The sequence below is a fragment of the Zosterops lateralis genome, assembly GCF_965231275.1.
Source record: "Zosterops lateralis genome assembly, chromosome: 1".
Lineage (NCBI taxonomy): Eukaryota > Metazoa > Chordata > Aves > Passeriformes > Zosteropidae > Zosterops > Zosterops lateralis.
This window is the reverse complement of record NC_139762.1, coordinates 108,698,307-108,716,232: the sequence shown is the minus strand read 5'-3', so window position 1 is coordinate 108,716,232 and position 17,926 is coordinate 108,698,307. Positions and strand designations below refer to the sequence as shown.

Below are 17,926 nucleotides of genomic sequence, written 5' to 3'. Positions count from 1 at the left end.
TGTAGAGTGTATTTTATTTAGCAATTTTTGATTACTGTGTTGCTTTAGTCAGCAGATTTCCTTTCTCAAATGGGAGATACTAGCAAGTAGCATAATCAGGAATGTCAAGAATCTTAAAAGCCATGTTTGAGGAATTAAAGCAGATCTTAGTCATGCAAAGTATTACAAGAAATGAAAAAGCTTGGGATATTATCGCAGATAGAATTAGAAGAGAAGACCTTGGAAAAACAAATTATCAGTAGGAAGACTGGAATGGAGGGAAAAAGATGGAAATGCAGGATGGCAGTTAAGCAAAAATATAAGCAGTTAAGAATAGAGGGATGTATTCTCATCTGTCTTTCTATCTCCTTGACCCAGACACTGAAGACCAGGCATGCTAGAGATACAGTTCTCAAGAGAACCAAAAGAAGGTGGGGCCCTATTCCATCTGTCATGATAGAGAACTCACTGGGACCTTTCCCACTGCAAATACAGCAGGTACATTTTGTATGAGTGTTAATTTTATGACCCATGCTAGTTTTGTATGTGACTTTTATGATGAAGAAAATGAGCTGTCTAGTATTCTCTACTGATGGCATTCCTGCTATTATTCCTCTGTCTTGTTCCATCCTGTTTATTGTATCTCTCATGACCTTGTACCTGAAATAATTTGTGATCTTAGTTGTTGGAGTGAAATGGAATTGTGCAAAAGTTGAAAAAGGAAGGGAGACATACTATCAAAGAGAGCTCTTTGGCCTGGAAATCAGTGTGTGTAATTAAAAGAAAACCAACAGCAAACAACCCTCCACTAAACATTGCTTAGAAAAAGATTTTGTAAACACAGACTGGGGTGAATTTTGCCTACTTGTATACCTTCTTTCTGGAGCTCAAGGTGTGTACCTTCAGCCTTGAAGACTGAATATGGCCTGTTATTCAGAGAACGACTTACTGGGAAAAAACAAGTAGGCGTGAAAGAGAAATGCAAGAACTAAAGTTATCATAGATCCATCTAGCCTTCACTAGATTACAGAGTGTCTGGTAGCAGATGTGTGGAGACAAGTGTAATAACAGAGTCTGTGCAGAGCAATCATTCTTCTACTAATCTTACCCTCCTAACTTCTGGCATCCAGTAAATAAGGAAAGTATTTTGGGAGAAGAGCGTTTATAAATAGATAAGTCTAATGTTGCCTCCTTGGTGCTCGTAATGAGGTGCAGATGCTATCTGAATTGGCGTATCTCTGAACTATGCTCTACGTGGTCTTACTTTCTTCTTTCCTTCCTTCACTTTTCCTTTGTTAGGTGCAAACCACATTCTCAATAAATGCACTAAAACTAAAATGTCTTGAACAGATTCAGAGATAAGCCATCTGTATTTGAATATGCCTCATGTGTGAAGTATTCTGGAGAGATTTGGTTTCATTTTTTTCCCTATACTGTCATTTCTTTAATTTGATAGTTCTAAATATTTCTGAGTTTGAATTAACTCCCCTTCTCATGTACACACATTATAAAGGAAGGCAGTCATATGTCAGGCTGTCCTCCTATTCTGTGAACAGTACATAGTTTGTTTTTTTGTTTTAGGAGTTTTTGTTTGTGCTAAATATGATCATGAAAAGGGGGAAATGTATTGAGATGCTGTTGCTATTTTTCCTTGGGCTTAAAAATGTTTTCTTATAGGTCCAGTCAGACACAGCTCAGAATTACACAATTTATTATTCTGCAAGTGGACCAGGAATTGATCAAGATCCAAAGGGTTTGTTTTACATAGAAAGAGAAACTGGAAATATCTTTGCTACTCGTGCGGTAGACCGTGAACAGTATCCAAGTTTTCAGGTACAGGCCTATGTTGTGTAAATACAATTAAATATACTTTTTTTATTATTTTTATTTTTTTAATCTCTCATGCATATATTTGACAGTTGGGTTGCAGGGGAAATGGCAGCAAACAAGATCTGGAATCACTTGTCTATTCTGAGTAATATCCTTGGTGTTGAAGAGATAAAATCAATAGCAAATAAATAAATAGCTGGTCATCTAGATCTTGAGAGTAGTTTTGTTTTTCTCTGCTTAACCTCTAATTGCAGCATAAATATAGTGAGCTATTGGATTTGCATCACTTCTAGGAAGAATTTTTCAGAGAAGGTTAAAAAGATCTGCAGAAAACCAAAATAATGGTAAACCCCAGACGTCTGGTTTTCAGCTGAGTCTCTCAAGCTGTTCAGTTCTGTTAACAAGGTACACTGCTCTCTCTACTGGCTGAGAAGTGTAAGAAGGCAATTAGTAGAAACAGCTTCTAAAACATATTTTTGAGTACCTATTGCTGCCTTTTATTAGGTTATTTTATAATGGGTAATTAGTTTTGCTCTTGTTCTTGTTTTGTTCTAAATAACAACGTATATGTCTAAATTTTGGTAGCTGAGATGCCTTGTAAACACCTGAAAAAAAGTCTTCAGGAGACTTGGATAGAGCGATAGAGTTGGAGGGGAGGGATCAGGGAGAAAGTGATTAAAGTACTTGTAGCATGTGAGGAATGGATGTGGGATTGGAAAGCATTTAAAGATTTTTTTCTGCTTTCACTCTAAGATACCAGTAATTTCCCCTTCCATGTGCCTGAAGAGCCTGGTCTTGAGAAGGATGTGCTTTGCACACTGTGTTTCATTTCATTTTATTAACTCCTCCATTGAAATAAAAGTGTAATAATACTGCATGTTGCTTAAGCACTGATTTTTTCTTACAGATCATTTGCTTTGCTACCACTCCAGATGGTTATTCACCAGAAGTACCACTTGTGCATACAATCAGGATAGAGGATGACAATGATAATGCTCCATATTTTACACAAGACCTTTTTGAATTTTGTGTCCCTGAAAATTCAAGACCTGGTAAGAGTTGTTTTAAATCACTGAACATACTTATCACTATTCAGCTCTGTTACAGACCAGCATGACTAGGTGTGATCCTGCCTTTTAAGATATTTCACTGGGATTTCCTGGGGAGTATTATGTTACAGCAGGCTGAATTTGCAAAGGGCAGCAGTAAATGATCAAATAGCTCTTTTCACATATTTTAAACAGAAATATCTTTTCAAATAACTTTTTACTATTTGGAAGTAAAAATTGCTGTATTGTATTCACAGGTGTTGTTGTTGGAAAAGTGATTGCAGAGGACAGAGATGAGCCTTATACCCTGCACACCACTTTGAAATACCGCATTGTGGCACAAAACCCACCAATTACCCCAGCGTTTTCTTTGCATGGTGACACCGGTGTCATCTCTGTATTACTGCCACAGCTGGACAGAGAGGTGATGTTTCCTGAAACGTTTTCAGCTGCTGTTTCATGCACACAAATAGCTTAACACTGCTCTGCTCTGCCCTTGGGAGACCCCACCTGCAGAGCTGCATCCAGCTCTGGGCTCCTCAGTGCAGGAAGGACGTGAACCTGTTAGAGCAGGTCCAGAGGAGGGACGTGAAGAAGTTCAAATCCAAAAGTTAGAGCACCTCTTCTATGAAGACAGGTTGAGATAGTTGGAGTTCTTCAGCCTAGGAAAGACTCTTTACAGCCTTTTAATTCTTAAAGAGGGCTTATAAAAAAGGAGAGTGACTTCTTTTTGCATGGACCGATAGTGATAGGACAATAGGAAGTGATTTTAAACTAAAAAAATGAGATATTTATGTTAGATTTTAGATATCAGGGAGAAATTCTTTACTCAGAGGGTGGAGGCACTGGAGCAGTTGCCCAGAGAGGTTGTGGATGCCCCCTCCCTGAAAGTGTTCAGGGCCAGGTTGTACAATGCCCTGTGCCAACTAATTTGGGAGGTAGAAGCTCATGGGGGTAAAATCCCATGACATGGACAGGTTGGAACTCGATGATTTTTAGAGTCCCTTCCAACCCAAGCCTTTCTGTGATTCTGTGAAATGCTGGCATGAAAATCAACAGACATAGCTTCTTTTTCATTTTTTGTTAATGTCTGTAAGGACCTTCTGAAGCTTTTTAGAGACCTGTAATTAGGCCAGAGAGTTTCTGCATAGATTACCATATTCTAGCTAACCTTGGCAGAGAAATTCCTATTGCTCAGCTGTTCAACCTATGGATTTTTTTACTTTTTTACTGAGTACTTTCTGTGGTCAAGAATCCCATGAGCCACGGTTTCCTCCTAATTAAGCTTGATTTGCTATGCTTCTTCATAGAGAAGATGAACCAGTTTCTCTGGAAGTAGGCAGTCATCCTATATTAACCAGAAATATCTCCAATAGTTGAAACTTAAACAGTAAAATACCATTTCTTAAAATCAATGTGCCACCCATTTATTTTCATCAGCTAGCTTTCAAGCAAATAAGATACAGGATTTCTTCTTTTTTTGTCTTGTGTTTCCTCCCCTCCCCTCTGCCCATACTTCTTTTTTCCCAGTCTCCCTTCCCTTGGTTGTTCACATTAAAAAAAAGCTTTCTGCTGTTCTGGCTCAAGTTAGAGATTTAAGTGGGCTGCTTCCTATCAGGGAGCCCCTTGGAACTGAGGACACCAACTCTAGTGCCAGACCCTGCCAAAGGGCAGGCATTGCCTTACTCTGTGTTGCTCAGACAGAGGCTGGCTGCAGTTTTCATTCATCCTCAGTGAAATGAGACGTGCATTGAAACACTTCACCTGCTGGCAACAGGTGCTACTTACTGCCAACTCTGTTGCTTTAAAGGGGACACAAATAGCAGATGAAATTGTGTCATCTGTTATCTTCCAAAACTTCACGTTCTGGAAAATAACACTGACATTGTGAGAAGCTTTATTTGGTACAGGATATAGCATGCATGTTACTAACAGGTGCTGAACTCAGTTCTGCTTAGTCACTAAAAATTATTTTGCTGTTTTTCCTTTTGAGCTATAGGGTAAAAAGCCCCAAAATGAATTGTCCCATTTTGTTAGAAAGTGCTGAATTTAGAGCAGAGTTACAGAACAGGAGTGAAATATTTAGTTCTACTTCTGTGTGTAACTATGCAATTAAGAACATGAGTATGACAAACTTCTGTATGCTTTTATTCTTCTTTTTAGCTTGTACCCAGTTACACTTTGTTAGTGGAAGTGAGAGATATGGCAGGTCAGCCTTTTGGTTTGTGCACTACAGGAACAGTTGTCATCAAAATTGAAGATACGAATGACAATGCACCATCCTTTAAACAGTTACAAGTAAGTCTGCTTAAGTAAAATACCTGTATAAAGGTTAAAAATAAAGTATTGTCATCCCCTTTCTAATTTCCTGATGGACAGTCCCTCAAATACAGAGTCTAATGCCAGTTAATGCCAATGTAAATGTCTTTGTTTATTCCAGCCATGTGTATGATTCAGGGCAAAGAGTATGTCTCAATAATCACGTATGCATCTCAAATACCACAGGAGATTTTATAATATAAAATGTATGAAAAAATAATTCATCATTCATAAAGGATACATGTAATTTACTCTTTCTGTTCATTACTGTAGAATATGATCAGTAATACTAGTTGAGAACCACTCTTATCTGTTCTTCAGCTTGTACAGAATAACACAGCTCTTTAAAAAGAGAATGCAAAAAATTAACTTTTGCCATCTGAGTAGAGAGGTATTTAATCCTTCTTGGCTTTTCTTCAGTTCTTGTTGGTTTGTTTATTTATATATTTTTTAATTTACCCCAATGCCTTTTCTAATTCTCAACTTGATCATGTTATTTGTAAATTACAATCTATAGCTGATGTAACTTAGGGAAACTGTGCTAATTTGCCTTTCTTGGAATGAGAGTTCCAGAATTAATTAGGTCAGTGATAGTTTGAGTGTATGAAGAAGCTGAGATTTCAGTTGTGCCATCGGGAAAGATTTACTGTTTGATGCAGGGTATAAGGGAGGAGTGGGAAAAATACGGTAATGCATGAAAATAAATCATTACAGTGGCATGGTAAATTGACCCCTTAAATTGAAGCAGTCTTATTTAAATATGGTGTTCTTCAGTCCTGCCTCATGGAACAGGATTCTCTGATTTAAATTTTTTTTTTTTTGGGTACTTCAAGTATGAAACACGAGTGGAGGAAAACAGAGTGAGTGTGGAAATTCTGAGAGTCTCTGTTGTTGATCTTGATGAACCTGGTTCACCTGGCTCAGGAGCAGTATATGAAATTATACGAGGAAATGATGATCAGGCCTTTGAAATTACAACAGACAAAAACACAAATGAAGGAATATTGTGTGTTGTTAAGGTAAGTAAAAATTAAAGGGCTAGGGGAAAATTTATGGATTTTCAAGTTTCGTTTTAAAACATAACACACAATTCTCACCTTCCAGATTGTTCCTCAATTTTGTGTGCTCAGAATCCAAAGAATTTGGTTTTTCATTTCAGAAGAGCTTGGTGCTTTGGTCTGGTTGTACAGTTGGAGTTGTTTAGACTTAGGGATGTAACTGGGGAATGCTTCATGGTTTTTAACACATATGAGAGAGTGGCAAAGCAGGGAAAGACTGAATGCTCCTCCAGTCTTATTCTCTCTGGGAGTTAAGTAAATCTCCTATTTCAGCATAAAACTCTCCAGGTTTTATTTTGCAATGTACCAACCTCAGGTTTGCTTTTCTGGCGTTTTCAGAAGAGGAAGTCCATATACCTATAAGAATTTGTGTCAGTTTAGTTATTTATTATAAGTGTTCTACAGATGTGAGGTAAAAGGCCTCTTATTCACTATTTACATCTGTGCTCCAGGACATCACTTTGCCTCTTTTTTATTATCTTTTATAACTGCCATAAGAGGTAACTTCTAAGGAGCAGAAAAGATTAATATTAAAATTGGAACATGTAAATTGTAGAGGTAGAGATGCTAATAATTTTTCAAATTAATATTATTTATTATGGATTTTTGTTCTAGAAATCATTAGAACTTTTTTAAAGCTCTGTCCCTGGTATTGAAATTTCTTACGTTTATTGTAATGCTTGTTTAGACTAGAAAATATTATGACTGTAGGATAATATTAGCTCTATTAAAGGTACAAGATTAATTTGGAGAACATGTCTGAAGAATAAATGGTAGCTACTTACTGCCAACTCCATAAATTCTCAGATGGATTTGTAGCTAATAGACAGAAGTAGATTGACTAGTGGTAAAAAGGAAATATATGTAAGCTAAAATAATGACTAACTAAATATGGAAGAAGAAAATCCTCTACTAAATTTAATTGCTTTCTGTTCTTTTAGTAACTCATTTTCAGAATATTTATCCAAAATTTTGCAGTGGTACTACTTGCTTGGGTGTCTTTCAGGCCCTTTTCTTTGACTAACTTAAAACTTTACTTTTTGAAAAAAAAAATTATGTCCTTTTACTCTGTCTCGATGGCCTGTCTGAGGGCATCTGTCTTCTTTTGTAAATAAATGTGGTACAATTTCAGCTGTAATAATTGCGCGGTGAAAACAGTGTTAGGTTTTGTATTGGTTTGAAGGGAAACAAAACACCACCTCACCTTTGTTACAGGGACTGGACTATGAAACTGCCAAGCAAAGGATCCTGGTGATTGGAGTCAACAATGAGGCCCCCTATGTGCTGGCTCCCCATTCACAACAACTTTCCCAGAGCACCTGCTCTGTTACCGTGCATGTCCTGGATGTGGATGAGGGGCCGGTGTTCAAACCCTGCCTGTTGCGCTTAGATGTTAAAGAATGTGAAGATATTGGGACGGCTATTGGGAGATATGTAGCAGAAGATCCAGAAACTGGAAATAGTGAGGGCATAAGGTATGAAACAACCTTATTTACTAGGTTTTTTGGAGTACAGCATGGGTGGGATACAGGAAGGGGGATGTAGTTGTTGAGGCTGTGTTTACGTGTATGCACCTGCACACCTGTCAGTGTATATGAATACATGTATCTAAATATGTGTGTGTACATACATGTGCCTTATGTTTGGGATCTCTAACAAGACAAATTATTCTTCACAGATACCGGATACCACCTGGCCAGTGTAATTGGATCAACATAGATGACAAATCAGGTGAAGTCAGAACTGTTCGGGTCTTGGACCGAGACATAGGAGAAATGAGACGAGGTCAATGCAACGTCACAGTCCTTGCAATAGACAGAAGTGAGTACTAAATGCTGTTGGTGTTCTCTGTGGTATGGAAGAGATGTTTATGTGCAAATGTAGCGTGGGAACAACTGTAGTGGTTCAGACCAGTGGCCCAGCTAGTCCATTGTCTTGTCTTTGTGATAGCTCTGTCAAGTGCTTAGGGAATATTATTTAGCAGGGAGAGCCTTTAGGAATCAGGCAGGATCTCAATGTTTTGAGAAGTTATCTGCCCCATTTAAAGTCCTTTTAGTAATTTTAAATGGAGAGATTTTCCTCTGGGTTACATTTCTTCTATTTCTTGACTCTTTTATAAGTGATAGCTCCTGGCAGCTCTGAGCTAGACAACAGAAAAAGTAGAGAGGACTTTTTGAAAAGAAGTCATTGACCTTGCAGCAAAAATTTCTAACTCAGTTCAAGTTTGCATTTTAAAGTTAAATGTCAATAATACAAATTTAAATGGTTTAGAACTTCTGTTTTCTATAAAGTAAACATGATATAGGCATCTGCAATCAACTCTTTCTAGAGAAAGGTTTAAAAAGTAGACTTGATGTAATTTCACTGGAATGCATACACAAGTGTTGACCATTTGTGTATTGAGAAAACTGTAATTAGGAGGAAGATTTCATTCATTTCTTGCGTGTAGACTTTGGTGACATAGTATGTGCCACTGATGAATGCCTGGTGACTTAGAGGGTAGAGGACAGAAAGAAGACCCCTGTTTCCTTAGTGATTGTGCTCCCAGGAGAGGTAAAGGTAGAGAAAGTTCCAGAAGTTAAAAGGCTGGAAATCTTCACTTTCTGCTTTTGTCTCTGTTTGTTGTAGTGTCCTTTACTCCTGGCTTAAGAACTCTTCCTCCTCTTATCCTTCTGTTAGACTAGTATGTGTTCCCACACAGACACACAGGGTCAACAAAATTCAGTCTGCACATACAGAATATGGAGATGTAGGAGCTGCTGATGCATCTGCAGCCAGCCAAGCAAAGAGAGAGCTGTGAGAACTCTCCCTCTCTCTCTGGCTAAATCAGCTGTTGCTTTCCACCTTCTAAACACGGATATTACAGTTGAAGATATTTAATTATGAAAGTTTGGACTAGAAATTCATGTGCGAATGTTAGAACTAAGTGCTAAACCTAGTTATTTTTATCTCATAGATGGAAAAACAGGCACTGGAACAATCCAGGTTTGCATCATACCTGGCAACAAGAATTTCCCACGAATCACTCAAAGAGACTATATCATGTGCAGAGACAGAGAACCAATCTGCCTCATGGCAGAGGATGTCGATGAGGCTCCTTACAGCGCACCCTTTGCGTATCGCATAACTGACCGGAACCTGGCTTCCATGTGGAAGTTAACTCCACAGGACGGTATGCTAAAACTTCCTCCCCCTCCCTCAGCTACAGGCTGCCAGAGGAAGCTTTGCTGTCCCTCACTTGGGTGGTCTGCAAGAATAGATTGGATGAATCTCTGTTTGGAATTGGTGTAGTCAGTGGAGCTACTTCGGGGCTCAGTGATGGTCCCATTAGAGCTCCCGTCTAGTTCCCCTCTAGTGGGAAGGGACCCATAGAGAAGATGACACTGATGGCATCCCAAAGGCAAGGAGAAAGATCTGTCTCTTAAAGCATAAATAAGAATCTGTCCATAGCATCCTTGGGTCAGCAAGCCACTGCTGTCTGAAATCATGATGTAAGATCAGGAGAAAGAACAAAACCTGGTGTAATGCATTGCATCAACACCTAGAAAAGGAACTATGGATTCATAATTCATAAGGAATTAAGAAAGAAATGGCTAATATTCCAAAGACAAATAAGAACTTTTCTTAGTCTTATTATGGTGGAGAACTGGGAAACTGAAACTTTATCTAAAATTGATTATAGGCTGACAAAAGTTCTGGAAGTTTTTTTGTTACTACTGCTGTTACCCAGCACACTTTTTGTAAAGCTGAGCTGGGTGAAAGAAAGCCTGACTATCTCCTTTAATGTATATTTTTATTTTTATAATTTTTATAGAAGTAGACAAACAGTTTATTAGCAAAGGAATCACTGTTTCTTGAAATTTGTTGATGTAAAAAGTTATAGCTGATGGTGGTTTCCTGGTGCTTGCCTGATGATGGTAACGAGAGCAGCACATACATTTGCTACTATGGTGACATGAATTAGTTGCAAAGGATCTGATTCTGTAGCATTCCATCAGATATTCACTAAGAAAGGCAAAAGACAGGAAAGTTTTATATCAGGCAAATTGAAAACCACATTTTGGATGATACTTGTTCCATACAGCTCATCATAAAACAACCATTATGTACGTCAGTGTCAGTCTTGTACATTTGTTTACAAATTATTTGTTTTGACCCTTAAAGAATACAGTCATTAATCATTGCCTCTAAACAGGGCAGCAGATAATATGGATTTTTTTTCCCTCACTGGAAATAGTCCTTCTAACTGAATACAGTAATATAACTAAAAAGAAGAAGAGGTATAAATTAAGTTTATAATTAATTATTCCAATCACGCTACCAAAAGTCTTTTAATAAAGGTCAGTTTAGTTAATGATCTTTACTAGTAAGCCCAATTAGTGTAATTTCCTATAGTGTCATTTCCTATAATGAACTAAGTCAACTTCAGAGTTTCAAATCATATGTTTTTAGAGGGTGGTATAAGGTGCGCTTTGTCAATTCTAACATTTAAAAGGTGCTGAAATTAGAAATTCTTTTAAGATGTAGTTTTATATCAACACCTTTAATCTAACTTGAAAGTAATTAATGTTGACCTGGTAGCAGTATAGCTTTAACACAAGGGAAAATTGTGATTATGGTCACATTTGTGACAATTGAGTTCCAAGTTGACTCTACATCTGGTTTTGTCTTTTTTTTTTTTTACAGATGATTGTTGGTATCTTTCACCAAAGAGTGATATTCCATATGGAATTTATGAAATTCCTATAAGTGTGACTGATAATGGAGGAAAGATAGGAGAGAACATTGTAAGAGTCAACCTCTGTGATTGTCTCACTCCAACTGAATGTGACGGCAGAAGTCGTCAGCTTACTGGTGGAAATGTTACCCTTGGTCTCTGGGCCATCCTTGCAATGATCTTAGGATCATTATTATTGCTGCGTAAGTACTTTTTTTTTTTTAAACACAAAGTACAATTCATTTCATTATAGAATTAGCTGAGAGAACCTGATTCAAACTTGATTCCAATGTTTTTTATTTTGGCGGTTGTACAGCTGTCATCACTGACTTAATGTACCTGCTCTATTTGTATCAGTATCACGGGCTTCCTGCTCTCATCTTGTGCTGTAGTTACTGTGTGGATTTTTGGTTTTTTAAAGTAGATTTTGTGTGAGATGTTCTGTATGTTCATGCAAGTGAGGCCAAAAAACCCTGCATTTAGCACTTGAACCAAAAGAATTCAAAAAAAGTTTGTGAGTTCTAGAAACATTTCTGTTTCTAGGAATGCTGAAATCAATTTCCCAGAATGTTTTTTGATTTCTCTTGTGTTGTGAATTAAAACGTAGAGTATCTGAGACACTGGAATTCACAAAGGATTTTATAAGACTCCATATAATCATGAAACCGTTGAATATACTGAGTTGGAAAGGATCCATCAGGATCATTGCATCCAAATCCTGGCCTTGCACAGCACAGCATGAATCACTCCATGTGCCTGAGAGTTTTGTCAAAACACTTCCTGAACTCTTTGAGGCTTGGTGCTCTGACCACCTCCCTGCAGAGCTTGTTCCAGTGCCCAACCACCCTCTGGGTGAAAAACCTTTTCCAAATATCAAACTTAAACCTCCCCAGACTGAGCTTAATGCCATATCCTTGAGTCCTGTCACTGGTGATGAGAGAAAAGAGATCAGTGTCTGCCCCTGAGCTTCTCCTGAGGAAATTGCAGACTGCAAGGAGGTCTCCTCTCAGTCTCCTATTCTCCAGGCTGAACAGACCAAATGACCTCAGGAGCTCCACATAACACCTTCTTCTCAAGGCTCTTCACCATCTTCATGGCCCTTCTTTGGACACTCTAATAGCTTAAAATCTTCCTTATATTGTGGTGCTCAAAACTGCTTAGATGTGAGGCTGCCCCAGTGCAGAGCAGAGTGGGACAATCTCCTCTCTTGCCTGGCTGGTGATGCTGTTCCTGATGCCCCTCAGGACAGGGTTGGCCCTCCTGGCTGCCAGGGCACTCCTGACTCATGTTCAACTTGCCAGTGACCAGAACCCCCAGGTGCCTTTCTGCAGCTCTATTCTCCAGCATCTCTTCCCCCCAGCCTACACACACATCCAGGGCTCCCCCATCTGAGGTGCAGAAACATTAAAGGACAGGTTGAATAGTACACAACAGACCAAAACCTTGAACATATGTTATGCTACTGGAGCTGCACAAAACCCAAACAGATTTTCAGAAGAGTAATATTGCTGTTGGCCAGCGAGACAATGAGAGTGATATATAAACACAAAAGCAAGTTGATATTTTTTAACCAAAATCAAACATAGACTAATAACATCCTTAAAAAACACAGAGGACATGCTACAGTAGCTAGTATTTCAGAATTTGGTTGGGTTTTTTTTTCCTTCTTTCTTATCCATTTTTTTTTTTTTTTGGTCATAGTAAAATTGTCTTGTTCCTGTTGAATCTGAGCTAGCTGTTCTTACTTAAGTAGCTAGAACACTGGGATCTGGACATATTTTGAAGGCTAGCTAGATCAATGTTTTATCTCAACAGGACAGGTACCCAAATTTGGGATATATCCTGAAGGTGGAATTTTCAGATGTGGGAACATGCAGTAGAGGAACTGTGTGAAATGTCACCTACTTCTTTTTCACAACCTCTTGACTGCATCACTTACAAATAGGTCCTTTATTTTACTGTGGATAGATTTTGCTCTGTGTATCCTCTGCTCAGTGCTGTCATGGATGTCTTCTTCCCATCTGTCAGCATCAGGAGGCAACATGCTGGAATCACTGATGCCGATCTCTCTGACAGCTGATGCTACAGAAGCTAAATTAGCTTGAAAGTGGTTCTTAGCCAATTTTCACAAAAGTTTATATGTTCAGAGATCAAATTGCTCAGTGGGCAGTTAGGCAGAACTGTTCTCTTCCTCGTGAGCTTCTTTATTTTTAAGCTAACAATTTGAAAAGTGAAGAAAAGAGGATGGTTCTCTGAATGAAAGGTTTAGTCATTTGTTTAGGAGAGGTATTAGTTGATCATGATTCTGTTATTCAAAGTCATTACTGTGTGAGCCTCTGACAACAAAAAGTAGCATTATTAAGAGGAATGAAATGAATACAAGAGGTCAAATAAGATTGTTCTATAGCATAATGCTGGAAGTCCTCCAGGGTTCTGCTGACCTTTCTTGTGAAGCAGAAGTTTCTGATATTAGGATACTTAGCTTGCCTATTAGTTCCTTAGGGTATAATTTCACATTTGCATATTCAGACATGAAAAATATCTCATGTGCAACCTAATTGTAGGCATAAGACACAATTTTCCACCTGAGTTTGGACTAAATGTTTATTACTGTGAAATTGTGGAAGTCACAGTGCTTTCATAAAGGATGCTTGCATTTCTTTTGGAAAAACCAGATGTGTTTTAGAAGAATCAAATAATTCAACAATGCAATGATTACTCCTTATACTGTTTTAAAAAAAAAACCCAAAAGTGAATATATGAAGCTTTAACTATGGGCATTTTTGGAAATGCATTATTTTTTAAACCATTCTTGAAGCTTAGGCTCTTAAAATTCATTATCCAACATAAGTAGATACCATTGTGAGGTAAAATTTATAATATTATTTTCTTTTCCATAGTAATCCTGATCACAATTTGTGGCTGCTGTGGTGCTGGGGTAATGCACAGGCAGGTGACTGATGATTGTGCCAACCACAATTTAATAATTTCAAACACAGAAGCTCCAGGAGAAGAAGTGATGGTAAGTTGTCTGTTTAGTTTCAACATAGAAACTTGCAATTGACATGTCCATGGCAATGCAGTTTGAGAACAGGACCACCTGCAAGTAAGTGATTTGATAAAGGAAATAAGCAATCAATGCAGGGATCATTAGATATATTCTGCTATTTAACAAAAAGTTGAAAATTCTTACTTTAGGCAGAGGTGGTAGTACAGTATACATTTAAACATACCTTGTAGTCATTTGGCTGACTACTTGTAATTCTTCCATATTTTAAGGATTTGGTTGGAAGCTTCAGGTGAACATTTTAATAACATTTCCAGTCATTTTTAACAATGAGATTACTAGATGGAAAATTATTATTTTGCCTATGTTGAATATATGTTAATGGCAAAACATTGTTTTTCCTTGGTGAAGGATTTTTATATTTAGCAGATAGCTGTTTAAATTGCAGGTGCAATTTCTGCCCTTCCCATGAAAAATGACCTCAAATGCAGTTGATTTCATGAACAGTCCCTGTTAATGAAATTTTTCTTGCTTTTGGCATCGAAACATCTTTCAGTCTACTATGAATATAGTTCAGTTCAGGACTGTGTTCATGCAGAAGAACATAACTCTTTTAACTCCATCTCTTTTCTGTCATCCTCCACCCTCTGACATTGTCTTCCCCAAGAAGAGGAGATAAGCGTAAAAACAATATTTTATGTTGAAAACCAAGAAATCACTGTGATGGCGAGAGGCAAATTTCTTGTTGCCTATGAAGAATAATGTAGTGCTATTATAAGCTAGAATATGGATTATATGCATTTCACTGTCATAAAACTGCTGTTTTTTAATATAATATCATATTTAAATGTAGATATCCTCGCTTCTCTCTTGTCATAGTATCCTTTCCCAAGATTATTTACTGATCTTTAGACACTAAGTACTAAGGATAGTCTTTTGTTCAAAATATCACAGTGCCAAGATAGAGACTTCTCAGATTTCTGTTGTGACAGTTTCTGATTGTCATTTCTTCTTTTGAATTTAAAAGGGAAAAATAATGAGGAGGAAAAAAGATGTCCTCACTACTGGTTTTTGTTTTGTTTTGTTTTATTTAGGATCACAATATAATTCCTCTGCAAAATACATGTGATCAAGGAGGGTATGGAGTCAAAACAGGAGAGCAGCAAACATTTGAAATGGTAAAAGGAAGAGGGCATACCTTGGAATCAGTCAAGGGAGGTGGACATCAGACTCTGGGATCACTTAAAGAAGGAGGAGGCCAGCCTATGATGGATACTTGTAGATACTCCTACTCAGAGTGGCATAATTTCACACATCCTCGTTTAGGTGAAGTAAGTATTCTGAAACTGATTTTCTTTGAAGTGTAGGTTATGGTCAATATATACAGGCTTTTCAAGGAAGATGCATAAATGTGCTAGGAAGTGGCTTTCTGGTGTTGGTTTAATTTAATTTTTTTCCTCTCCTTTGCTTCTCTGCATCCCCTTTAGAATATTGCTCTTTCAAGGAGTAATCCTTGACATATTTCAGGCATAAGTGTAAATTACTTTCTTCTCTTGGCTTAAACTATAGGCAGTGTGCTCTTTTTTATTCTGAATAATTTAGAATAATTACTGAAGCTTTTATGATTTTTTTCTGAGTATGTCTGTTTGCTTTTATCCTAACTGCTTGCTTTGTGCTAATTTAAAGCTCATACTTAGCAATGGAGCAGGAATGAGTGTACAGAATTAGAAATGTAGTCACTCCATTTCTCGGAGATCAAAAAACTCTCACTACTTGCCTAACTAGTTATGTAAAAATCAGTTTTTTAATGTTCAGTGAATTTTAGTTGCTTGACTGGTTATTTAAACAGGTTCTTCCTCTTTTATTGTTACATACATGATTAGTAGAAATTATTTCTTTATTAAATACTTATATTTTGTAGTTGTAATGATACAGACCAATCATGTGCATTTTTTGTATGTAGGAATCCATTAGAGGACACACTCTGATTAAAAATAATTGAATGAAAGGTAAATCACAAAGAAATTTTTTTTTTGCAATACGTTCAGGATAACAATTTAAGAAAGTAATAAGATCTGTTCTGTTCCTATCCAGAAGGTGCACCTATGCAGACAGGATGAAGAACAGAAGCATTCTGAAGATTATCTCCTTTCATATAACTATGAAGGAAAAGGATCCTTGGCTGGCTCTGTAGGCTGCTGCAGTGATCAGCATGAAGAAGAGGCACTTGACTTCTTAGATCAGTTGGAACCTAAGTTTAGGACATTAGCAGAAACATGCATCAAAAGATAAATGTGCCTTTCACAGTGCTGAAAAAAACCTGTAAATAAGTGGCTGTCATACTTTTGTGATGTTAGGTACTTTGGAATTGAGGGAGGTAGAGGTTTATCAAAATTAAGATAGACTGGTGAGAGTGTAAATAACTCTTGCTTTAAATTTACATTTTCTTACACTGGACTCATTCTATCAGAAAAAAGGAATTCAAAATATATTTTCTTTGGGTTAATATAGTAATGCTAGTTTCTACTTAGATTACATTTTGCATTCCTTGTGGTTGCTCACAATGCAAAACTTGGTGTTCTTTTAATTAATTATTCAGCTTCAAAATTTTGTTGTATTTGGCTTTGGAGAAGGAAAACTTTATAACTCACTGTTTCTTCATTTTCTTTTAATTTTGTAGAAATGAAGCAAATCGTATTGTTGGTGGATATCAAATACCTTGTTAACTTATATGAACTGAGATACAAAATATTTTTTCATTTTGAACGTAAAATACTCATGAATATATTAGAAGACTTTACATTTTGATTGAAAATTAAATATATATATATATTGTATATATGTAAAATAATATTCAAAAATATATTTTTCTCCTAATGGGTTACCACCCATCAAACTTACTATCCCAAGGGATTTATGGTATCACCACATAGGGTATCAGCATTGTATGCGAGGATGTATTTTTCTTTTAAGGAAATAAGAGATCAAAAAAAAATAAAAAATCACACAATCACACAAATATCATAGTTCAAATGAATGCAATCTAAATTTCATGTTTACTTCACACAAGTTTGTACCTCAGTTTCTTGTGAGTTTTGACATAGTATCATTGCAGAAATGATGACCATTGCCCAGAGTTTTGTGCAGTGTAGCTACCACTACCTTTTCTACTTGCCCCGTTATGGACTTCATCAAACTGTTTCTTTTTGGAAGTAGAGCTTGACAGAAGGTATAGCTCAAATGGATTGAGCACACTGTGTTAAATAATGTGTTTTACAGGTACCTTTTTATTGAGATACAAAATTCCACTGGGAGAAATCGTCTGTTTTGACTGTAATTTGGGGTAGTTGTAGAGGTCAGTGTTTACACACGTCTCTGGTAGAAACCATCTGAATCCCATTTGTTACTGTATTAGATTAAGCATACATATACACTATATATATATATATATATGCATACACACAAGCACACGAAAGTCTGAAATACCTTTGGAAGATGGCAGTAGTGGGACTTGAATGCTGCCATAACCAGCAGGTGGAATTCCACCTCTGCTTCCCAGGTTTTAAGTGTTTTTTTAAATATTTGCACTCCTGGTTAAGTAATTTGTTGTCTGCACTCTGGGAATTCTCTTGTGCCTTAAAAGAACATGGTGCCTATGAGAAACTTGTGCAATTACTTATTTCTGTAGCTATAAATCTGCTTTTAGGATTTGCTCTGTAAACATACGCCTTAGAAATATTTTTAAAAAATTACTATAGCTAATGATCTGTAAAAGAAATAATTGCTAACAATCAAGAGTCATGCTGCTCTAAATTTCAGTTACTGCTGACTTCCAGTGGTTGCAGTTCATTCCGTATGAGTAATGGTCAGTGAAAACCTGTAACATTATAAAAACTTACCAACATTATAAAATAGTATTTTAAAAACTTTGTTTCACACTGTAAATGGGCTTCAGAATATTTATGAT

At 37.0% G+C, this 17,926-nt stretch overlaps 1 protein-coding gene across 1 annotated transcript; it reads left to right on the top strand.

Annotated features, from left to right (window-relative positions):
- The first annotated feature begins 417 nt into the window (after positions 1–417).
- LOC310914542 (desmocollin-1-like) lies at positions 418–16,485 on the top strand. Its single transcript, XM_083870737.1, has 13 exons — positions 418–477; positions 1,657–1,812; positions 2,717–2,861; positions 3,116–3,282; positions 5,022–5,156; positions 6,011–6,196; positions 7,451–7,710; positions 7,914–8,056; positions 9,192–9,407; positions 10,922–11,155; positions 13,853–13,974; positions 15,054–15,290; positions 16,054–16,485. Exons 1-13 carry the CDS (start codon positions 433–435, stop codon positions 16,249–16,251), a joined length of 2,244 nt encoding a protein of 747 aa, XP_083726863.1. The 5' UTR covers positions 418–432; the 3' UTR covers positions 16,252–16,485.
- The last annotated feature ends 1,441 nt before the right edge of the window (positions 16,486–17,926 follow it).

What these genes read in the sequence shown, in the direction of transcription:
- LOC310914542 (XM_083870737.1), top strand. Translation starts at nt 433, where the DNA reads ATGATAGAGAACTCACTGGGACCTTTCCCACTGCAAATACAGCAG. An exon ending in AACAGTATCCAAGTTTTCAG is followed by an intron (nt 1,813 to 2,716) that starts GTACAGGCCTAT and finishes TTTTTCTTACAG; the next exon opens with ATCATTTGCTTTGCTACCAC. An exon ending in AGGATCATTATTATTGCTGC is followed by an intron (nt 11,156 to 13,852) that starts GTAAGTACTTTT and finishes TCTTTTCCATAG; the next exon opens with TAATCCTGATCACAATTTGT.